Source organism: Typopeltis vanoorti, chromosome 2, assembly GCF_054136105.1.
Source record: "Typopeltis vanoorti isolate ZY-2024b chromosome 2, IOZ_Tvanoo_1.0, whole genome shotgun sequence".
Lineage (NCBI taxonomy): Eukaryota > Metazoa > Arthropoda > Arachnida > Uropygi > Thelyphonidae > Typopeltis > Typopeltis vanoorti.
In genome coordinates, this window is record NC_143550.1 from 165121970 (window position 1) to 165148225 (window position 26256).

General features: G+C 36.3%; 1 protein-coding gene across 1 annotated transcript in view; it reads right to left on the reverse strand.

The window, feature by feature from the left end:
• Positions 1-2475: 2475 nt before the first annotated feature.
• Positions 2476-26256, reverse strand: part of LOC150109613 (transcription initiation factor TFIID subunit 6-like) — a 98336-nt gene continuing 74555 nt past the window's right edge. The window contains exon 12 of the mRNA XM_090409210.1: positions 2476-4787. Coding sequence (XP_090265336.1) covers positions 4320-4787 — 468 coding nt within the window. The 3' untranslated portion in view covers positions 2476-4319. The remainder of the gene's footprint in view (positions 4788-26256) is intronic.

Below are 26256 nucleotides of genomic sequence, written 5' to 3' on the forward strand. Positions count from 1 at the left end.
GACTAGATTGTTCAACTTTGCTTCTTCAAGAAATATGGTTATTGATAGTACAATGTTTAATCATAAAAATATTCATAAAAAGACCTGGAATTCTCCTGATGGAGGCGCTTTCAACCAAATCAATCATTATTAATAGATGCAAGACACCTATCCAATTAGACGGATGTTAGAACCTACAGAGGAGCAAATATTGATTCTGATCACTATTTGTTTATATCAACGATTAGAACAGAATCTCTAATGCAAGGAAGATAATGGATCCCATGCTAGAAAGTTTAATAAGGAAAGATTGAAGGAATTAGAAGTTAAAGCCAATATGGTGAGAGAATCAGTGAAAACCTGCCTGGTGTATAACCATTAGTTTGAGTGTTAATGAAGCTTGGGATGTCACAGTGACAACAGCAGACATAGTGTTAGGAAAAGTTAATAAAGTTAAGTATAACGATTGGTTTGATGCAGAATGTGAAGATGTGACTGTATTAAAAAATGAGGCATATAAATAAACAAATGCAGCAAAGGAACCATGCTCGTAAAGCTGTTGAGGAATGTCGTTTGGCTAGAAAAGAAGGAAAAAAGTGCATAAGAATAGAAACAGGAAATACTATGAGAATGAACATTGGAACATCTCAGAAGTAAATGAAGCAGATCTTTGGAAGTTTTTCCCCACTTGGTTAGACTATAATAAATTTAGTTTAATTCTTTATCCAAGTGTAAGCAAACAAAGTTTGTGCCTGAAGTATCTTCAGGATTGAGGCAACTCATTGGTAAAGGTGGACCAAGCTCTCATCACTCCTTGTCTTACTATCTCCCATAATACAAAACACATCTTCGTGCAGACATGTATAATGCTATGCATTAAGGGAAGAGCCACTACCTAGGCTGGTTTTCACCTTTATTGAGGTCTCGTCAGTGGGAGCCAGACCCAGAGGTGGTGATACTGCAATGAAGAAGTCATATTTATCTATACGAGTTGCCGAAAGGTGTCTCACCTTATTATTAAATTACTCTTTATTTAGAGAAAGATGTTGGAAGTTTTTTCCCCACTTGGTTAGACTAATAAATTTACTTTAATCCTTTATCCAAGTGTAAGCAAACAAAGTTTGCACCTGAAGTATCTTCAGGTGCATGACTTCTTCGTTGCTCCCACCTTAGTATCACCACCTCTGGGTCTGGCTCCCACTGATGTATGTTCTTGGTGATTATCAGTGTAGATGCTGTCAAAGATCTACAAATGATCCGATTTTTAACATATGCCAATTACTTGAAAAATGTAATGAATCTGGAATTGAAACACACCACCTTTCATAGATTTTAGAACCGCATATGATAGAACTAACTTATTATTATAAATTCAGTTTAATCCTTTATCCAAGTGTAAGCAAACAAAGTTTGCACCTGAAAATATCTTCAGAACTGAGGTAAGGTTGTACATCCCTTGGCAACTTGTAGCAAAGGTGGACCAAGGTCTCATCACTCCATGTCTCAGTATCTCCCATAATGCAAAGCACATCTCCTTGCGGACATGTATACTGCTATGCATTAAGGGAAGGGCCACTACCCAGATCAGTTTCGACCTTTTTGAGGTCTCGTCAGTGGGAGGTAGACCCACAAACCGGTCTGGGTAGGCGGCCCTTCCCTTAATGCATAGTAGTTGGAAGGGGACAATCATTTGATGCTGTTGGCACACTCTCCCTCGATGAGTCTTTGGACTCCCTGGAGGTGTCATATAATAATGATAATAATAATATTCCTCTTCTAGTTTGTGAGATGGAAAACACTTACACTTAGTATTTGACTGAATAACTCACCTTTAGATGAAAAGCATTACTTAGGTTCCATGCATCCTAGACAAATTCAAACACAGAGCATTGTCGTTACCACCTAACAACATCAAGCGATGAGAGGAGATTGAAGAATATAGATGAAGGAAAAACTGCTTCTGAAGGCAAGGTACTTTCAAAGGAGATGCAATTTCTTGGCCAGCAAACTCACCAAATTTAAATCCCCACTGAGAATTTGTGGGGAATTATGAAATGTGTTCAAGAAGTTGCCCCAAGAGACAAAAATCAACTTGTTTCTAGTCAGCAGACCATATGGGCATGTTTTGATTTAAAAAAAAAAAAAAAAAAAAAAAAAAAAAAAAAAAAAAAAGACAACTGCTAGTAAATAATATGCCCAACCGTGTATGAATGGTTATAAAAGCCAAGAGGTATGCAACAAAGTACTAATTATCATGTTGCTTTCCTTTGACTGTAATTTATGTGCATTTATTTTCGCATTATTATAATATTTTGAACCATGGTAAAAATTATTCTAATTTTGTGAATGTTTTCAAATAACAGTTTTCTTATAATTTATATTACATTTTTATGTGTTTACATGGTGATATAATCTGCAAAGTATGTAGATTTAGATAATGCTAATTCATATTTGATAAGAATTATTTTCTATGCAATAAATTAGAATTACAAATCATTCAACATATTTTCATTTATTATTCTAATTTTTTGATTCAGAGGTGTACAAGCATTATGGAAAGAGTTATCGCTCAGACCAGTTTATTCAACGTTTACTAAGGACTTGTTTTAGCAAGTCATGTGAAAAAATAATAAATCAATGCAGAAATCATATTTTCCAAATATGAGAAGCAAAATACTGTATATCACCATATTATTAAAACACCGTAGATGTAAAAAGGTTTGTTTTTTTACTAAGTAAATTATAATAAACAGGATAGTATATTCTTATTTTAATCCTTTACCCATACATAAGCAAACAAAATGTTTGAGCATCAAGTATCTTCACAACTAGGTGCTATCTGTATATGGAGACAGTTGATTTACATCAATTTGTCTATAATGCACAATGCACTTCCCAGACCAGTTTTGACCTTTGAGGTCAGTGCGAGCTACCTCCATATATATACTAAATCAATTATAATAAGAAACATACTGAAAACACAGCTGAAAAATAGGAGAAATAACATCATTCAGAAATTATGTGGCACTTCCTGGGGTGCAGCAGAAAACATATTACGAACATCTGCACTCAGTCTGGTTTTTTTGGTGGTGGAGTACTGTGCTCCAATCTGGCATACTAAACTAATTGACCACTAGCTTAACACCACAATGCGACTTATATCTGGAACCATAAAAACAACTCCTGTTTATTGGCTTCCAATGCTGAGTAACACACTACCAATTTATGAAGATGTCATGCTCTATTATCATATGAGAATATGACAAAATACTCAGAAATACTGAACTGCCTATACATAATGACATATCTGAACTACAGCTTGACAGATTGAAATCAAGAAAGCTCCCTCTTCATGAAGCTAAACATCTGAGAATGAATAACTACAATACTAAAGATCAATGGAAAACATCCCAAGTATGGAGTTGAAAGACACAGATAACACTGAACAGGATTCGTACCAGCCATGGAAGATGTGCAAGTACAAGTGCAGGAAAATTCTCCCACCAGAGTGTGACTTTGGACACCCAAACCAATTAATCTATCATATTTTCACTGAGTGCAATCTCTGTGCATATACAGGTCAAAGAAGCGACATCCTGGAGGCGACACCGCCAGTTACAGACTGGATCAGAGAACTTGATCTTGACTTATAAGTGCTTTGTCCGTCGAAAGTATTACTGCCTATGTTTATCTCAGTATTTCCACATGTCTAGCTCCCACTGATGAGACCTTACTAATTGCTGTAAGCAGCCTAGGTATCGCATAATACAGAGCAATTTAAAGATCCAAAAGGAAATGTGCTGTGCATTATGAGAGACCGCTGCAAACTGATGTGAAGCCAACTGCTTCCACATAGCAAAGACACTTTGTGTGCAAACCTTTGTTTGCTTATGGTTGAGCAAAGGATTAAAACAAATGTTATGAATTACTTTTTAACCAAACTCTTGAAAAACAAACTCACTCACTTGTATATAAGAACAAAAAAGGAAGTAAATTTCTTCAGATAAAATCTAAAGTTTTATGGATGAATGTGAATTTTACTTAGAAATTTATAAATTAGAGTACTTTTAAATAATTTGTTAGTACTACCTTCAGCAGTCACAAAATAATTAAATAAGATATAAAAATAATGACACATCTTGTATGGAAAATTGATGTCGTAAATGAAAGAAAATGAAAATTAATTAACCGTAGCAGTATTCTTCACATTCAAATATATATAATGTGAGCTCTGTTATAAAATTGGTAAAAATTTCTATACAGTTTATTTAAATTTTGACAAACTTTTTTTCAGTATAAAATTTTTTTTGATGTAGTCATCCTAAATTATACTGTCTTAGTCAACTCTGATCCATTAATGAGTTTGTATTATTAAGTACAACTACAGATTCGGAGGTTTCTGGATGGCTATTTAAAGGTGGACTGCTTGGCTCAGTTTTGATTACTGAAATTTCACTAAGGGTTATAGGTGGTGCTCCACCACTGGAAGCTTGAGATACAACAATAGATCCTGGAGTACCTTGAGGCATAGTTACAACAACAACTTTAGCTACAGGTGCTGTTGACGTCACTACTTTGGCTGGCAAACTCTGAGTTGTGGTGGCTGTGACAATCTTTACCAAAGTTGCTGAAGTATTACTACCTGTACTAGATGCACCCAAAGTATTTTGGGAAATAGTAGGGATGGGTGTGGGCGGCCTAGGAGAAGCAAGAAGGACATACTTCTGAGATGGCGCAGAGGAAACTGATGGCGTACGTGGAACGGTGACAATAGTAGGTGTCCGAGGATTAGTTTGAAGTAATCGTGGCTGAAAGGAGAGAAAAACGAAATGCATTAATGTACACCAAGAACTCGCAAAAAATTCAAACTATTACAAAGATGGAACAAATGTCTAAGACGAGTATAAAATTAATGAAAGCAGTTTATACAAATAAAATAAGGTTTGGGTATAAATGTTTAACAAAGAAAAAAAAAGAAAACATATACATTGCTCACCTTAAAACATTAAATGGCATTCATACATAAGTCATGAAGGGATTTAAAATGTGAATAACTCTATTTTTATTATTAATTTTTTCATTATATTTTTTTCAGGTATTCTAAGGCATAGGTGGTCAACAGCAGGCTTGCGGGCCACATGCAGCCTGTAACATGATTTTGTACAGCCTGTGGCAGGATAAAAACTATATTAAATTATATGTATTATCAATTTAGTTATCAGTTTCGAGAGCAGATTTTCTGATTGATATACTAATTATATTCTTATATTATATACTAATTATATTTTACTGAAGAGACCTCAAAGGACGAAACTAGTCTGGGTAGTGGCCGTCCCCTTAATGCATAACATTATACATATCCGCAAGGAGATGTGTTTTGCATTATGGGAGATACTGAGATAGTTTTGTGAGCTTGCTCCACCTTTGCAACGAGTTACCCGGTGTTGTACCACCTTACCCCAGTCCTGAAGATACTTTCAGGCGCAAACTTTATTTGCTCACACTTGGATAAAGGATTAAACTAAATTTATTATAGTCTAACCAAGTGAAAAATAAACTTTCAACATCTTTCTCTAAATCCAGAGTAATTTAATAAAAAGATGGCACACCGTTTGGCAACTCCTATAGGTAGAGATGACCTTGCTAATGCTTCTGCCTGGTATCTCCACTCGGGCCTGGCTCCCACTGAAGAGACCTCAATAAAGGTTGAAACCAGTCTGGGTAATGGTCCTCCCCTTAATGCATAACATTATACATATCTGCAAGGAGATGTGTTTTGCATTATGGGAGATACTGAGATACGAGTGTTGTGAGCTTGCTCCACCTTTGCAACAAGTTGCCCGGTGTTGTACTACCTTACCCCAGTCCTGAAGATACTTTCAGGTGCAAACTTTGTTTGCTCACACACAATTTAGTTTAATCCTTGGATAAAGGATTAAATTAAATTTATTATAGTCTAACCAAGTGAAAAATAAACTTTCAAATAATTATATTCATTATTTCTGATGGAAACAATTTATATTCTCAACACTAAATCAAAATTGCTTTAAAAAGATTACTCAATTTATAAAATCTACTGCTTCTCTGTGAGCATTGTAGTAGTGGGAGTGGTAGATTTCTATGAGCTCCAGAGTAATGCATCATTGAAAGTCACATGCTCTGCTCTGGTTAGTGATCAGTTTCAGAGACTGTTTCACAGTCATCATCATCATCAAATTCCTGCCATGTACCCTCAAGGGGTGTACAGGATATGACAGTACTACATGAAAAAATTACATCATTACTAACTTTCTATCTACAATTTTCCTCCAAATCAGTCTGTTACTTGTCAAGACTCTAACATTATCAGATCTTAGATTTCTATCCTCTAAGGCACTTTGTACCGTATCAATCCACCTATATCTTGGTCTTCCTCTGAGTCGTTTTCCTGCCAACCTGGCAGAGAACACTTGATTTGCTAATCTTTCCTCTCCCATTCTATTTAAGTGACCATACCACCTGAGATTAGTTCTGCTAACACATTCCTGGATGCTTACAATGTCAAGTTCTTTCCTAATATTCTCGTTTTTAATATGATATTGCCATTGATGCCATCTGTTCACGCCTATAATCTTTCTCAGGACTCTCATATCTGCGGTGTCTAGTCTTTGGTCAAGTGTTTTACTTCTGACCCAGCTCTCAGATCCATAAGTTAAAACTGGTTTGAACACTGTCTTGTATACAGCTAATTTAGTGTTCCGACTAATTTCTCTCTTATTCCATATGAATTTATTCAATTGACTTCCCACCGTACCAGCTTTGCTGATTCTGTTGTCTATTTCTATATTTAATTTACCATCTTCAGTAAAAATCATGCCTAAATAGCTGAAATGTTTTACTTGTTCCACAGGTTCTCCATTCACAACACAGTTGACATTTTCAATGATTCTGCCTATTTTCATTGTCTTTGTCTTTTTATTGCTGACCTTCATACCATATCTATTACAACAGCTATTCAATTTAGTAAGAGAATCTTGCAGACTTGTAGCCGATTTATTTAGAAGTATAACATCATCCGCATAAAGCAAAGAGCTGACATTAACATCTCCAATTTTGATATCAGGTTTAATACCACTTTCCTTCATAATGTGATCCATATAGATAATGAATAACAGAGGGGATAATGTACATCCTTGTCTCACACCAGATTTAACATTAAACCATCTTCCTGTACTTCCTTCAATTCTAACTGCTGACTTACAACTCAAATAAAGACTAAGTATTGCTTGATATAATGCCCCATTGACACCATATAACTGTAGCGTATTGAATAGCTTCTCTCTTGGCACCTTGTCATATGCCTTTTCCAAATCGACAAAACTTAAATACAGATCTTTGTTATATTCCCATGCTTTCTCGACTATTTGTCGTAAAGTGAAGATCTGATCCTGACAGCCTCTATTTGGCCTGAATCCAGCTTGTTCTTCACCAAGCTTTTCTTCCACAATTCTTCTAAACCGTTTCTCAAGTATACTTGCATAGATCTTGCCAGGAACACTCAGTAGGGAAAGACCTCTGCAATTCTCACATTCAGTTTTATTTCCCTTTTTATATATGGGTACTATGAGAGCTCTACTACAATCATGGGGAATTCGTCCCTCTGTCCAGGCTTTATGAACTATGCAGTGCAGCCACTGTAAGACTTTCATACCACCATACTTCAGCATTTCTGGTCGAATATCATCTACTCCTGCTGCCTTTCCACATTTCAAGCCTTTGATGGCTTTTTCTACTTCAAGTATGGATATGTATTCCTCACTGCATGCCTGGTCAGTGTTTTTTATCACAGTGCTGTCATCACTGCTTGTTTCATTTAGCAGTTTTTCAAAGTATTTACTCCATACTTCAAGGATATCTTTTTCTCCCATTTTCATGTCACCTTTATCATCTCTAACTACTTTTACAGCACTCTTTCCTCCATTCCTAAGCTTCTTCAACAACCTCCAGAATATTTTCCCACCTTCTTGATATTTATTTTCTATATTCTTGCCAAAGTTTATATTTTCGTTTAAGTTAAAATTAAGACAGGGTACATGTGGAATTATCGGGCTGGAAAGTATGACAAGCTTAGGAGTTTGATTGGTTCAGTGCCATGGCATGTACAACTGCAAGGACTAGAAGTTGATAGTGCATGGGAGGTAGTTAAGAAGTGCTTGCATGAAGCAATGGCTGACTGTATACCTAGAGTCCGAATAATAAATCAAGTAGGGGTTAAATGGATGAATAACACCATTAAGCTTGAGTTGCAAAAAAAGAAACAACTATGGAGGGAATTTAAGGAGAAGGGTGACCGGCAGGCACATGAACGGTATAAAGCGCAGGCCAGAAGGGTGACGAGTGTGGTAAGAAAAGCAAAAAAGGATTACGAAAGAACATTGGCCATGCAGGCTAAAGAGAATCCTAAACAGTTTTTTAGATATGTAGCAAGTAAAAGGAAAAATGCACATGGCAGATTGATTTTAAAGAATGCCGATGGTAGGGAGGTAACTGAATCAGTTGAGATAGTTGAGTTACTGAGTGAGCACTTTGCAAAAGTATATCATCCAGGTGGTAACATTGCAGAAACGAATAAACCAGTAGATTATACGGGAATTGTGGTTAATGAAGTGTAGGTGAGTAGTCTACTGCATAACCTCAATGTCAATACATCTGTGGGATTGGATGGTATACCAGCTCGTGTTGTACGAGAAGCAGCTAAAGAATTGTCAGTACCCTTGACCATTTTGTTTAATTTGAGTCTCGGGTCTGGGTTAGTCCCGAGCGGGTGGAAAGAGGGGAAAATAGTTCCACTGCATAAAGGTGGTTCCAAGACTGCTGTTGTAAATTACCGACCGATTAGCATATCAGGAATCATTGTCAAGGTCTTAGAGAAAATAGTCAAGAGGAAAATACAAGATTGGAAAGAAGAAAATGGGATACTGTATCGGGGACAGCATGGTTTTGTGAAGGGTAGGTCATGCCTCAGTAACTTGCTCACGTATTATAACACAGTGACGGCTGAACTGGATAAGGGTAATGGGTTTACGGTGATTCTACTGGACCTTGCCAAGGCCTTTGACAGGATTCCACATGGAATTCTAATCAGTAAATTGCAGCATATGGGAATGGACATAGGGTTGGTGAGATGGATAGGAGGGTGGTTGACGGAGAGATATCAGAGAGTGGTTTACTCGGGAGTAGAGTCCACAAGACGGCCTGTGACTAGTGGTGTGCCACAAGGATCTGTTCTTGGACCACTGCTGTTTAATTTGTTCATAAATGATATAGGAAATGATCTGAGAGGAACAGTTCATTTGTTTGCGGATGATGCGAAGTTGGGTAGGGCAATAGTGAATGCAGATGACGTCAAAATTTTGCAGGATGATTTGGATAGATTGGAGGTCTGGGCTAAGGAGAATGGATGTCAGTTTAATGTGGCAAAATGTAAGGTTATGCATTTTGGGGTGAAAAAATTGGCGGCAGTTTACCGCATTGGTGGAACCCTGCTCTAGGAAATTGATGAGGCACGAGATTTAGGAGTGTTGGTAGATAAGGAATTGAAATTTAGGGGACACATTGCAAAAGTGACCAAAACAGCTCATCAAATCACTTGGTTGCTGAAGAATACGTTGACAAGCAGGTTATTGTTCCTCTCTATCGAGCCTTGATAAGACCATCTAGACTACTGTGCTCAGATTTGGTCACCTAGGTTTCTTCTTGATGGGGAGGAAGTGGAGAGGATCCAGAGGCGAGTGACCAAGATGATAGCAGGTCTGTGGAATGAACCGTATGAGAACAGGTTGAGGATTTGTGGGTTGCAAAAATTGGTTGATAGGCGGAGGAGGGGAGATATGATTGAGACATTCAAATTACTGAAGGGTTTCTATAAAATTAATTCAGAAGATATTTTTGAGAACAGGGCTGGTTGTGGGAGGACATCCATGGAAACTGGGCAAAAGTGTGGTTAGTAAAGGTGTTAGAGCTGGGTTCTTTACTTTTAGAGTAGTGAATGAGTGGAATGCGCTCCCTGAGTCTGTGGTGGATGCTGTGACAGTGAATGAGTTTAAGGCGAGGTATGATAGATACTGTATGAATGTCAAATAGTTGTGATGAATATGATTTGGGGCCTCCCTCGATGAGTCTAATGACTCCCTGGAGTTGCCCGTAATAATAGTAATAATAATAGTAATAAAAGTCCTCCCATGACTTTTGTTTAGCTAGTTTTACACACTGTTTAGCTTTCTTACATTTGTCTCTGTATTCTGTAAGAGTAAAAGCTGACTTATTTGCTAGGAATGTTTGATATGCTTTCTTCTTTTCCTTCACTGCCTCTTTAACTTCCTGTGTCCACCAGGGAGTTCTGATTTTTTTATCCTTGCACACAACCTCACCACATGCCTCTCTGGCAGAATCAATCAATGTTTTCTTCAGAGTTTGCCACTGAATCTCCAAGGTTTGATTCCTGTTCTCAAACTCTTTCATTTTCTTTTCAATAATCTTTCTGTATTTTAGTCTACAGTTCACATATGAGAGCTGCTCAACTTTTATTCGCTTTAAAACTTTCTTACATGTTATTCTTTTCAATATGAAATTCAATTTTATCCTGCTCAAGACTAAATAGTGATAACTTCCAATTTCAAATCCTCTGTACACTCTGGTGTCCTGCACCAGGGAGAAAACATCACTATCAACAATAACATAGTCAATGAGACTTTTCTTATTCCTAGCCTCTCCTCACCATGTGAATTTGTGCACATTTTTATTTTGGAACATGGTGTTAGTAATTACCAGTCCATGTCCTGAGCAGAAATCCAACAGATATTGCCATTATTATTAGCTTTGCTCTTTTCTCCAAATTTTCCCAAAATATTTTTGTATGTCTCACAATCATTTCCTACTCTGCTATTTAGATCCCCAACAAGGACCAACTTTTCCTTTTTCATTGTGTCAGTTGCTTTTTCTAAAGCCTCAAAAAATTCCTCCACTTCTACCTTAGTAGAACCTTCTGTGGGACCATAGGCACAAATAAGTCTCATTGTCCAGTTCCCCATTCTCATATTTGCCCACATGACTCTACTTGAGACTGACTGCCATTCAAGAAGATTAGCCTTGTATTTTGTGTTGAATACTATGGCTACTCCTTATTTTTCCTTGATTGTCATTGCCTGAATATAACATTTTGTATTTATTGCTCAGAAAGATCTCACCAGTTTTGGTCTTTTTTGTTTCAGTCACCCCTATTATGTCGATCTGGTACTTATCTAATTCCTCGGCTAAATCCATTTCTTTCTCATTCAGGCTTCTTACGTTGATAGTACCGATCTTTAACTCTGGTGATGTTGAGTTGGGGTTTGATTTCAGATTTGTTCCAGTAGCTGACTTTTCGCTGTTTGCCCTGGTTCCCTGGCAAAAACAACGGGGGCCTTATTTAACCGGGCGACGCCCCAGCCGGCATGAAATTTTGTCATGTTGTACCATCATTTTTAATTTTGGTTTAACCAATAAGAATACAATTTGGTCGGCTAAATCCCAAATTGCCAGCCCATCCTCGTTCGTTCAGTATCAAAGTAGATACCCAACAGGGTGCACCACGAGAAGGTGAGGATTGGACATTAGGTCAGAAGCCCTGATCGGTTCTCCGCATTCATTTAAAGGCTATGTGGAGGTCTCCTCTCAGTTGTACAGCTTTGACCCTTAAGCACCCCCAGTTTCACAGTTAACAGTGTTATTGTTGCAGTTTGTGTCCCTTGGTCAGTTACTTCAGCCTTTGCATACTATGAGTAAGAAACGTAAGATCTGTGAAGAAAACAGGTCATTTCAGGAGAAATGGGAAAATGAATTTCTGTTTATAAACAATAATGACAACAAACCACAGTGGCTTGTGTATTTACAATATTGTCTGTGCACAAGGAATATAACCTCAAATGCCACTACATACAGCACCATGCCGCTAAATACCAAGAATATGTTGGACAAGTACGTACTAAAATTGTATGCAATTTAAAGAGAAAGGTTTAGTGCCCCAGAAATCTATGTTTACTAAACCAACATCAATACAAAAAAGCTCACTCTTGGCAACGTTTGTTGTAAGCGCAGAGATAGCAAAAACAAAAAAACCATTATCTGATGGTGAATTTGTAAAACACTGTTCTGTGAAAATGGCACGTGCATTTGGGGAAGATAAAATTGCCAGAGTTTGAAAGCATCCCACTATCAAAACAAACTGTAACAAAAAGAGTCAAGGAAATAGGTTCTCACATATTAAATAAAAAAGTGTTATTACAGATTCAGCTTCTCATTTTCTCTGGATGAATCAACTGACATAACAGATACAGCTCAACTTCTAATTTTCATTCAAATTGTTTCCAAAGACTTTGTTATTAATGAAGAGCTACTAGCATTAGAGTCATTGCATAACACAGCCAAAGACATTTCAAGACATTTATGATGCAGTTATGAAGGTTGTAAATGGTACTGGTGACATCAACAATCTTACAGCTATTGTGACAAATGACACCAAATCAATGCATGGTACTCAAACAGGCTTAGTTGGCTTACTAAGGAAAGCTGGAATCAATTGCCCTGTATTGCACTGCATTATACATCTGGAGGCGCTGTGTGATAAAATTCTGGAGATAGAGGATGTTATGAAAACTGTAATGAAGTGTGTTAATCTAATTAAGGGCGGAAATTGAGCCTTGACACACCGCAAGTTTCATTCTTTTCTAACAGAAATGGAGGCAGAATATGACGATTTAGTGTTGTACACAGAAGTACGTTGGCTAAGCAGAGGGAACTCTGCGTGAAACGGTTTTTTGCCTTAGAAAGGAAATAGCAGTTTTTAGAGGAAGACAAACAACTAATCACAAAACTATGTGATCCTCAATTTAACAGCTTACTCATCTTTCTAACAGACATCACACACATGAATGAACTCAATGTGAAGTTACAGGGACGTAACCAAACTATCTCAGATTTAGTTGGACATCTAAATGGGTTCATAAGTTGAATGAAGGTTTTTAAATTCACCCTAGTGAGAGGAAACTTGGTACATTTCCCTTCCTGCAGGTAGTTGGAGAAGTGCCATGACATTGACTTTTCTGTAACAATGTTAGACCAACTTTTGGAGCAATTCAGTAAGCGATTTTCTGACTTCAGTGACATGCGGCCACAACATGACATTATTTAACAACCCAATGAAATGCAACATTTCAGAGCAGCATGAAACTATTCAATTGGAGTTGTATGACCTTCAAGGTGATCCCTTTTTACAGTTAAGGGTGGAGATAGGCATTGACTTTTGGAAACTGGTACCATGGGCAAAATATCCTGCATTGAGTGTTTTCAGCTTGAGAATTGCATCTATGTTTGGAAGCACGTACATATGTCAATGCACTTTCTCAACTATGAGGGCGGTTAAATCATCACAAAGAAGCCGACTGACCGATGACCACCTTCAGGATTTGTTACGAATATTGTCATCATCATTGAAAATCGACTTTGATGAACTTGTTGCCACACGTGAAAGGCCACAGTGTTCTCATTAAGTTGTGTTACATGTAAAAAAACCAGAAATATGTAATTAAATTTAATTTAACAACTTATATTTAAATCAATCAAGTATTTTATATTGTTCTCCCAGTAGTAAAATGATTTAACAAATATAGTAATTCAATACATATAACTATTGCCTTGAAAAAATGCAGAGTTTATTTTTATTTAAGTTCTGTCTACAAGTGGGCAGCCTGTGACACTACCACTCGTCATATATTGGTCCTCATATAGAATGAAGTTGGCCATGCCTGTTCTAAGGAACATTTGAGAAATTAAACATGGAAAAAGTTCACAAACCCATGCATTTCATTTTGAAAATCAGCATTCAATGATTCTAAAGCAAAGAGCATATCACCAGCATTTTAATGTCAGAAATGCTCGCCAGATCTGATGGTTCCCAACTTCTTACTATGAGGATTACCTGAAGGAAAAAGTGTATGTGAACAAGCCCCAAACAATCTGCCAGCTGATGGAGAAATAAGGGTACTGCAGCCAGAAACATTAACGGCTGTTATGGAACATGCCACAGAAATAGAAAGGGCCCATCTTTGTGAGGCCGAAAATGGAAGACAGTTATGTGATGTGATTTTTTATAACTAATAAAAAAAATCTCCAGGTTCTGTATTTCATTATATATAAAAAAAAACCTATTGTTTAATCCCCTTTGTGATTCATCGGCCTCTCTCTCTCTCTCCCCAATGTACTATGTACTAGCTATATATACGTGTGCAGGGCTTACAGAAGTATGTCACATCTTACTTGACAAATCAAAAAATAGTCACTATTTCAGAGTTGCAGATGTTGCTATCAGTAAACTGTCAATCAGTAAACTGGTTTGCCCTTTTGAGGATGGTATCAAGATTTTGGGGTGAACTGTCTAAAACAAGCGAACAGCATTCCAAGGTTGGGCAGATTTGGGATTTATGTAGTGTTAGTAGTTATACAGGTGAAGCAGTGTCTTCTGGGGAAAATGACACCTAACTTTTTTTTTTTTTATGGGTGAAGAAGCTATGAATATGATGTATTTATAGCAGGTAAAATTGGTGGCATAACGCAAGAAGAGAAATCTGATCATGAATGAAAAGAAATCCTTTCTTTCGAGGTTGCACGGTGATCAGCAATCAAATCATTATTCAATCTTAAACATGGTAGTGTGCTAACATGTTTAAGAACTTACTTTAATAAAATTTAAATATAAAATTCAGCATTTTGCCTTTATATCAAGGTCATTTTCAGGAAAGTGATATACACATATAATCAGTGCTTTTTTTCTGACATAACGCACCAGAACGGTGTTCCAGCACCTATTTTTTACAGTTTTTTCAATTTTTCAAAAGTAATTTTTGAAATAATGTTCGCTCGTACATAAGACATCCGCATGTGTGTTACCAGGCATCGCCTGGTAACAAGCATGCGCACGCTATTAGCATCTACGTTTTGTGCTGTATGGACATGTGATTGATAACATGCGAAAGATTTTTAGTAAAACACTTATTTATCTAAAAAATATCTTTACTGAATTGATGTAAATTGAACGTCATTATTTTCATGTCCTTTTAGCATTTTTTTTTTTACTTTTTAGTGTAAAAGTCTGATCCCAAGTTTGAAAATGAAAAAGATTTCCAATTACTTCTCAACCACCGGTCCCATTAATAAAAAGCCCAGAATAACAACAGACATGATGTCAAAAATATGGAAATAAAGGTGCCAATTGATGTTTTCGAATCATCTCAAGCTAATCTTGAGGAGCAAGACAAACTGAAAATGACTGGCCGAATTGCTGGACATTAGATCAAAAAAAAAAAGATTTTTGCTCGAAAAATGAATGGATGTATATTTGCAAAAAGAAACTTGGCTGTATGCCTTACAGAAAAGTTAGAACTCTTGGAATTGAAACAAAGATGGGAATGAAAATTTCCAAAGGATGGGCCAACAATGAGATTACATATTCTGGCAAAGATAGGAAGCTACAGATGAGCTCACTTCGAAAAAAAATTTTCAATCACAGAGAATCTGCTGCACACAAAGCAGTGTTAAAAATTGTTTCTGAAGCCGAAAAAAAGACCCTTGAAAAGGTTGTTTTAAAATCATTATCTCGTGAAAAAGAAATAACTGCAAAAATTTTTCGAACTGCATGTAAAGTAGCAAAGGAAAAGCAATTATTCCATAATTTTGAAAGTGAAATTGATCTGCAAGAACTGAACGGAATTGAAATGGGTCGTATTCTTCATTCAACAAATGCATGTATTGTGAATCATGCAAGTGAAGAAATGAGAAAAAATATGTTTAAAGAAATCGTCCAATCCAAAAATATAGTTATCAGTAAGTGATGCTGTAAAGGAAATTTCAGGAATCAATAGATTGAAATCATTTATTGATAAATTTTATGTCCTATATCATTCTTTGCTAAAAAACAGCAGAGTTGTATATATATACAGAATCACTAGAGGGTGAGCTGCTGAAAATTGAAAATATTTAAATACTTGATGGGTGTCATCTAGTTTCCGTTCAGTTTTGGCTGTGTGGAATAATTTTGAATCTCTAGTGCAACATTTTGAAGATGCGATGTATGATCCTAAGAGAGATAAAAATGATAAATGTACTTATGATGGCTTAAGAAGAAAAATAACATCTATAGACTTTTTATTGGATGATGCTCTCCAAGAATTGTCTGAATTAAGTTTGGGCCTGCAAGACAGAGATATGAACCTTTACAAGGCAAATCAAAAAAAAAATGCACTTGTACAAGTTTTTGAAGAAAGAAGACAGAATTTTGGACCCTATTAAAGATGTGCTGCAGATGCTATACGCGATCTGCACTTTCGTGGAGTTTTACTTCAAGAAAAAGCTCAAAAAAATAATCCTCCTAATGACCCAAAAACATTTTATATCAAATTGAAAGAGTCAACTGAAAAAAGGTTGCTTGATTACGAAGATGTTGAGCTAGCACTTTGGGCTCGCGTGCCTGACCAAAAACATTGGCCTGAAGATATTGATGATCAGCTAACATTCGGAGGCAGAAGTTAGAAATTTGTCAGTCCGACTGCAACTAAATGAAAGAGAAATGATTCATGGATTCCGTGAACACATTCTCGATAAGACATACCCAGAAAAACTGTTACGTTTGGCATATGCTCTGAATACCATTCCCGTTTCATCAAGTGAATGTGAAAGCAGAGTTTCGCAGATGAATTTAATTATCACTCCAACAAGAGCTTGTTGAAGACTAAAACAGTTTCGGCACTTTTATTCATCAAACTCATTGGACCACCTTTAAGACTTTTCGATCTTTCAAAGTATGTTGATCTGTGGTTACTTAAAGGATGGCATTCGTTCTTAGATATTAAGAGCAAAGATAGGAGTCGAGAAGATTTGTTCAACGAGAATTGGACAAAACTTTGGAAAACACTATGAACTTCTCTTAAATTATATTGTTGGATCCTACTTTGTCTTAATCTATACCTTGGATACGACATGTTATTTACTATGATGTTCTTAAACAAAATAGAAGGTTGCTAGTTGATTTCTAATTCAAATATAAAGAAAATTTATATTTAAAGACTGCGCCACTTTATATCAGAATTAGTTCAAGAATTGAAGATAAACCAACTCACAACTATCTCTCCTTTTAGGTTAATGTTATATATACTGGCCGAGAATATTTAACTTACTTAATTTACCCGCTTTGGTTCGAATATTTTATGAATGGTGCAGTAAAAGAAATTCAGGCAAAATACAACTTTTGATTAACAAAAACAAACATTTAATTTTACAGTCACAAATTATACACTTAAGATCAAAATACTAAACAAGTTATCATAAACACTTCAGCCTTTCTGATAATAGTCATGCAAACTCAGACAATGGTAATTCTGTTATCTGTAATACAGTCTTCTCACAGTTCCTTTTAGCTATTTAATAAAGTTCCTAAATGATCATTCACATCAATATCTCATAGTTCTTTAAGTTTTAAATACAATAAAAATTGCAGTAATACCTCTTCACAAGCAAACGCTTATAAATTTACACTTTAGCTAATTTCCGCAATAATTACTGTTAGTATAAGGAAATTCTAGGATGAAACTCTCACACTTCTCTGTATAGGAATATTAACAGTTAGAATAATCTTACCGATAATCTTTTTTCTTCACCTACTTATACGTAAACACTTTTTATAACTGTAAACACTTAAACAGTATACGGCACTCATTAAATAAATCTTCTAAATAACTGAATTAATCATCGGTCACAATACACATAAACAAATGTTGTTGCATAAAGTACTACTGATCACTCATGAAATAAGGCAACACGCAATAATGCCTTAACTTGAGGTTTTATATGCACAGTTGTTCACTCTTCTGGCATTCAATTAATTCTTTAGACACTACAATTCTAAACACAGCTAATGGTAAACTTCAATTTCACAGCCTCTAGTATTCTCTAGTAGACTGCGTGCTTTGCTTCAAGGTTCCGTATGTCCTTGAAAGGTCGGCCTTGAAATTATATCTCAATTCAAGTATCGCTAGTCTAATTAATAGTCTGGGGTGCTTAAGGGTCAAAGCTGTATAACTGAGAGGAGACCTCCACATAGCCTTTAAAGGAATGCGGAGAACCGACCAGGGCTTCTGACCTAATGTCCAATCCTCACCTTCTCGTGGTGCACCCTGTTGGGTATCTACTTTGATACTGAACGAACGAGGATGGGCTGGCAATTTGGGATTTAGCCGACCAAATTGTATTCTTATTGGTTAAACCAAAATAAAAAATGATGGTACAACATGACAAAATTTCATGCCGGCTGGGGCGTCGCCCGGTTAAACAAGGCCCCCGTTGTTTTCGCCAGGGAACCAGGGCGAACAGCGAAAAGTCAGCTACTGGAACAAATCTGAAAACAAACCCCAACTCAACATCACCAGAGTTAAAGATCGGTACTATCAACGTAAGAAGCCTGAATGGCAAAGAAATGGAGCTAGCTGAGGAATTAGATAAGTACCAGATCGACATAATAGGGGTGACTGAAACAAAAAAGACCAAAACTGGTGAGATCTTTCTGAGCAATAAATACAAAATGTTATATTCAGGCAATAACAATCAAGGAAAAGAAGGAGTAGCCATAGTATTCAACACAAAATACGAGGCTAATCTTCTTGAATGGCAGTCAGTCTCAAGTAGAGTAATGTGGGCAAATATGAGAATGGGGAACTGGACAATGAGACTTATTTGTGCCTATGGTCCCACAGAAGGTTCTACTAAGGTAGAAGTGGAGGAATTTTTTGAGGCTTTAGAAAAAGCAACTGACACAATGAAAAAGGAAAAGTTGGTCCTTGTTCGGGATCTAAATAGTAGAGTAGGAAATGATTGTGAGACATACAAAAATATTTTGGGAAAATTTGGAGAAAAGAGCAAAGCTAATAATAATGGCAAATATCTGTTGGATTTCTGCTCAGGACATGGACTGGTTATTACTAACACCATGTTCCAACATAAAAATGTGCACAAATTCACATGGAGAGAAGAGGCTAGGAATAAGAAAAGTCTCATTGACTATGTTATTGTTGATAGTGATGTTTTCTCCCTGGTGCAGGACACCAGAGTGTACAGACGATTTGAAATTGGAAGTGATCACTATTTAGTCTTGAGCAGGATAAAATTGAATTTCATATTGAAAAGAATAACATGTAAGAAAGTTTTAAAGCGAATAAAAGTTGAGCAGCTCTCAGATGTAAACTGTAGACTAAAATACAGAAATATTATTGAAAAGAAAATGAAAGAGTTTGAGAACAGGAATCAAACCTTGGAGATTCAGTGGCAAACTCTGAAGGAAACATTGATTGATTCTGCCAGAGAGGCATGTGGTGAGGTTGTGTGCAAAGATAAAAAAATCAGAACTCCCTGGTGGACACAGAAAGTTAAGGAGGCAGTGAAGGAAAAGAAGAAAGCATATCAAAAGTTCCTGGCAAATAAGTCAGCTTTTACTCTTACAGAATACAGAGACAAATGTAAGAAAGCTAAACAGTGTGTAAAACTAGCTAAACAAAAGTCATGGGAGGACTTTGGCAAGAATATAGAAAATAAATATCAAGAAGGTGGCAAAATATTCTGGAGGTTGTTGAAGAAGCTTAGGAATGGAGGAAAGAGTGCTGTGAAAGGAATTAGAGATGATAAAGGTGAAATGAAAACAGGAGAAAAAGATATCCTTGAAGTATGGAGTAATTACTTTGAAAAACTGCTAAATGAAACAAGCAGTGATGACAGCACAGTGATAAAAAACACTGACCAGGCATGCAGTCAGGAATACATATCTATACTTGAAGTAGAAAAAGCCATCAAAGGCTTGAAATGTGGAAAGGCAGCAGGAGTAGATGATATTCGACCAGAAATGCTGAAGTATGGTGGTATAAGAGTCTTACAGTGGTTGCACTGCATAGTTCAGAAAGCCTGGACAGAGGGACGAATTCCCGATGATTGGAGTAGAGCTCTCATAGTACCCATATATAAAAAGGGAAATAAAACTGAATGTGAGAATTACAGAGGTATTTCCCTACTGAGTGTTCCTGGCAAGATCTATGCAAGTATACTTGAGAAACGGTTGAGAAGAATTGTGGAAGAAAAGCTTGGTGAAGAACAAGCTGGATTCAGGCCAAATAGAGGCTGTCAGGATCAGATCTTCACTTTACGACAAATAGTCGAGAAAGCATGGGAATATAACAAAGATCTGTATTTAAGTTTTGTCGATTTGGAAAAGGCATATGACAAGGTGCCAAGAGAGAATCTATTCAATACGCTGCAGTTATATGGTGTCAATGGGGCATTATATCAAGCAATACTTAGTCTTTATTTGAGTTGTGAGTCAGCAGTTAAAATTGAAGGAAGTACAGGAAGATGGTTTAATGTTAAATCTGGTGTGAGACAAGGATGTACATTATCCCCTCTGTTATTCATTATCTACATGGATCACATTATGAAGGAATGTGGTATTAAACCTGATATCAAAATTGGAGATGTTAATGTCAGCTCTTTGCTTTATGCAGATGATGTTATACTTCTAAATAAATCCGCTACAAGTCTGCAAGATTCTCTGACTAAATTGAATAGCTGTTGTAATAGATATGGTATGAAGGTCAGCAATAAAAAGACAAAGACAATGAAAATAGGCAGAATCATTGAAAATGTCAACTGTGTTGTGAATGGAGAACCTGTGGAACAAGTAAAACATTTCAGCTACTTAGGCACAATTTTTACTGAAGATGGTAAACTAAATATAGAAATAGACAACAGAATCAGCAAAGCTGGTATCGTGGGAAGTCAATTGAATAAATTCATATGGAATAAGAAAGAAATTAGTCGGAACACTAAATTAGCTGTATACAAGACTGTGTTCAAACCAATTTTAACTTATGGATATGAGAGCTGGGTCAGAAGTAAAACACTTGACCAAAGACTAGAGACCGCAGATATGAGAGTCCTGAGAAAGATTAGAGGCGTGAACAGATGGCATCAATGGCAATATCATATTAAAAATGAGGATATTAGGAAAGAACTTGACATTGTCAGCATCCAGGAATGTGTTAGCAGAGCTAATCTCAGATGGTATGGTCACTTAAATAGAATGGGAGAGGAAAGATTAGCAAAACAAGTGTTCTCTGCCAGGTTGGCAGGAAAACGACCCAGAGGAAGACCAAGATATAGGTGGATTGATACGGTACAAAGTGCCTTAGACGATAGAAATATAAGATCTGATAATGTTGGAGTCTTGACAAGTAACAGACTGATTTGGAGGAAAATTGTAGATAGGAAGTTAGTAATGATGTAAATTTTTCATATAGTACTATCATATCCTGTACACCCCTTGAGGGTACATGGCAGGAATTTGATGATGATGATGATGATGATGATGATGATGAATTAATAGTCTCTCAGCTGTTTTCCGTAGCTATAATTGTTATTCTACAACTTATTAGCTAACTGCTTCTCGACTAGTAGACTTTATTAGCTGCTTGAGTGACTTGCAGACTTGCCATTAACGCACTGTGATTTCCGAATGCCGAACGCTCTGATTCCAACCTAATGCCAATCCTCTCTTTTCTCTCTCTCTTAATTCCTCTAACTCCCCTTAATTCATCCATAATTTCAGCGTTCATCGCTTATATATCTGTTCTTCCTGCCTAAATTATTCTCGTGATTTCTTTCTAAAACTCTTTTCAATAAACCTTCTCCTCACGTGTTGTTCCAAAACGTGCTCGCTCACTTACATACGTCTCCATGACAACAAAACAAAACATAATAAAATTGAGCTATTACATAACGTTAAACTTCTACAAACAGGAATAAATAGAGAATATTTACATTTCAAATAATGCGCAGTTAAATTATCAAATACAAGTTCTTATAATATTAACATAGTAATAATTAAAATAGCTTAATAATATTTAATACAGTCTTTTCATTATTAATACATATATCTTTGATTAAATAATTAAATATTACACAAAATTAAGGTAGTTATATGAATATTAAATTATAAAATAAGTTGTTTACATTAAATAATATTTACAAGTCTAGCTTTTGTGATGGAAGATCATGTTGGATTCTGAAGCAAATAATAATTGCTCTAATCTCTACATAATCAGAATCCAACAATATAATGTTTTTACAAATTTATTTTTACTTTTATATTTGGTCTTTGGTTGTATATTTTAATTTGTTTTTGTTTAATTTTACATTTGATCATGTCTAAAATAAAAAATACTGAAGATAAATTATATTTAATTCGTTTATGTGACTCCGTGACAGCAACAGCTGCTTTATATTTCATTTAAATTTAAGATTTGAATATCGTTTTCTTTAATAAAAAGCTTAACAAGATGCGAGTTCCGGCACCTTTTTTTTTCTAGAAAAAAAGCACTGCATATAATACACATTGAATAACAAAGTACATACTACAGTGGACTAAGATTAAATGATTGGTTAACTGCTGACCACATCCTGACCTCTTGTGGAAAATAAATAAGTAAAAAAATTTACTAATAAAATAACATAAGCTATAATTATATCAGTAAAACTCATCAGCAGTTATTCATCCTTTTACCTTAAATTTCTCTTTGCTGTCTGAGAGTTATTGTGTCTAAATTTCTTTTCTTCTGGTATTCACTATGTGGGTTATTATTCTTTTTCCAGATGCTATGTGAGTGGCTGAGCAATCCAAATCCTTGGAACTTACAGGCCATTATTTTTGTTGAGATTTGGTTAGTTGATAAGCATTTCACAGGCTTCATTGAATTTACATTTGTACCATGTTTTGGTCCAACATAAGGAATGGGTGCCTTTGCAGTCAATCTGGTGGGAAGTTTGAAGTGCATTGTCAGAAATGCTTGCTTTTCCATAACAAAGATGATGTATTATGTTCTTCTTTCCATTTTGAGACTATATGACCTGTATCATCCATGTACCATAGGTAATAGATCATCTATACGTATGCTATAGATATAAAAATACATAAGTCAAAGACTTATGTATTTTTGCAGCATATTGTCTATTCTTCTGGATAATTCATGTATAGGGGATGGTATGGCCTTACTGTAATCTTTATTTTTGGTTGTTTGTGAAGGATTCTATGGAATTCTTGTTGAGCCATTTATTATAAATGTTTTTCTTATTGTTTTTAAGAGTGCTAATAATACCTATGTTATTAGCTTCTGTGTAGGGTGTGGTATGAATAGTCTGTGTAAATTCCTTCTTATATGAATGGTTTTTTTGTGAATGGAGAAGGATAATGAGCTATTAGGAAGTCATGTCATTAGTATATCTTAAAAGTGGAGACAATTGTTACTTCTATGGTGAAGTTTATTTTAGTGTGCACTTATTGTGGAAGCTTGCTAGAATTAGGAGAATGTTGTTGAAGGTTACTTACTGTATTGCTGAAATGCAGAGCAGAATTTCCAGACGGTTTGGAGATATTAAGAATCAAATTCCCCAAATCCTCATTAAGTACATTAGAGAGATCCAATTCTAAATTTGAAATTGCTAGGATTATATGAGAAAGTTCTACCTTGGAATGCTTTAATTGGTTGCATATGAGAATGACTTGCTTTGAAATAGATCTGATGTGATCCACAAGGTCCTCTTGGATGATAATAAATTATTACACAGATGTTTGCATAAATAGAAACATCTTTTTAAAGAAATTGTCAAAGTCCTTTTATAGTGCCAAAATCTCAACCTTAACGATTGACTCTCCATGCCAAAACTCTGGGAAATTATTATCAAGAACTATTTTACCTATCAGTCTTGACTTCATACAAGGAAAGATCCCACACTGCATGTACCTTCATGAGTGAATTTCACACACTGTAATATACCAATGAAGATGCTTCGCAATATGTATACTGAAATATCTGTACTATAATAATAATTATTATTATCTCAAGAGCCCATGAAGTCAAAGACTTATCTAGGAGGTCCTTTTGTCATACACACAGCTCATCATACCATGCCTTAAACACACTCAAATTCCCTGCAGACACTACACTCTCAGGCAAGGCATTCCAATTGTTCACAACTCTGCATACAAAAAATCTGCTTCTCACTCCCCTGCTCACACCCTCCTTACACAGCTTCCAGGGATACCGTATAATAATAACAGTAATAATAATCTTACTCAATGGGTGACTATAACTAAAAGGTTGGATATATAGACAAGGTGAGAAATAATATAACTGGTATAGTCAATTGACAGTATAACAAATTGGCATAATCAGACATCAAATATATATATATAACACTGTCTGTTAAATGTGCATGTTCTCCAGTTGGCTTGCTTGTTTTCTGGGACATAAAATATAAGTTTCTGGAAGGGAGAAAAGACCCTGCCAATCCCATATATGCCACCTAACTCACATTGAAATGAAAAGCCTTTATAAAGATTCTTCACCTTCTAAACGGATTGAAACCCAGGTCATTCTAGTCAATGAATTACAGAGACTCCCACCACTCTTTGGTTCCATTCCTGCCATATAACATTCATTTTGAACTGCAGCATTTCTTTTGGCAAGCTATTATATTATTTTTCAAAGTCTACAAAACTTAAGCATTCTTTTGTTATTCAATACTCTGATGAATAGCACAATTCCACTGAAATTTATAATTCATACAATCTCTCTCTCTCCTTTGTTTTTATGACATATATGACATAATGATCAGCAGCCGATCACAAGTGCATCTGTACCCACTAACGAACTCCGTGATTTAATCGCATCAATGGTACACTCATCACTCGAGGCCGAAAACAGGAGACTCAATGCAGTTATTCTGAACTTCCCAGAGGAAAATAGTAAATCTCTAAAAGAAGAAGTTAGTAAATTAGCAGGCAAATGCAACTTCGATCCCGAAAACATCATTAAATGTCATCGATTTGGTCCCGTAAACAGAAGAAAGGACGGAACGAACTATCCACGTCTCGTCAAAGTGATCTGTGATACACCGACAAACACTTCCAAATTAATAACGCCGATAAATAGCAAGCTAAAGGACAGTAGCCCCCCAATCACGTGTACGTGCTCGACCTGACTTAACCTTTGAACAAAGGGAACAAAGACGCCAACTCCGAAAACAGCTAGAAGAAAAACACCAGAATGGAGAAAACAGCTGGACCATAGACTATAAACAAACCAAACTAGTGCAAAAACCAAGTGATGCCACTAGCAGCCACTGCATAGGAAACGTGCAAGACCCCAGCAGTCAAAGCCATTCCCCACAGACCCTTGCATATCTACTACACCAACATCCGTGATCTCAACTCCAACCTTAATAGCGTTCACTATCATCTGCAGTCAACCAAACTCCACCTACTCTCTTCTTAACAGAAACACAAATTTCACCTTCCCCCAGCATCATTCATCTCAACCATCCAAACTATTCACTATTTAATCCCTCTTGACCCAAGGGTGGCGTGTGTGCATATATCCGCTCTGACATACCCTGCCAGAGAGCACCTAACCTTGAATCATCCAATTTTGACCTTCTTTGGCTAAAAATATCTCTCCCCCACTCAGTCAAATTCATCTGCTGTCTCTATCGCTCTCCCAATGCCACCAATCACTCCGAGCTCTTTAACTTCCTCAAAAGTTGATTTCTGCCAGTCCCACTATCCTAATAGTGAAATCATCCTCCTAGATGATTTTAATGTTCATAACACCAACTGACTTTCCTCTTCCAGTTGTACAGATCTTGCAGGCAGAGACGCCAAAATCTTTGCCATCACCAACAACCTTACACAAATTGTTCACAAGTCGACTAGAATACCAGATAACCCAAATCACTCCCCAAATACCCTAGACTTCTTCCTTACAAACAATCCTTCCAAATATACAGTGAACGTAGTGAGCCCCCTGGGTAATTCTGACCACAACCTAGTGCTCATCTCCTGCCCAATGCAACAACACTCACGCAGTCACACCTGCACAAGAGTAGTCTGGCATTACAACAGTGCTAAATGGGACAGCCTCTGAGACTACTGTTTGCAGTCTTCCAATCCTAACATATGCACCGAACACATCACCAAAATAATTCTCACTGGCATGATAACATACATTCCCCACACCACTCTGAACTGCCGTCCCCTATCCAAACCCTAGTTCTCCAAAAAATGTGCCAAGGCTGTGCAAACGAAAAATCAGGCATACCACAACTGGCTCAAATTAAGAA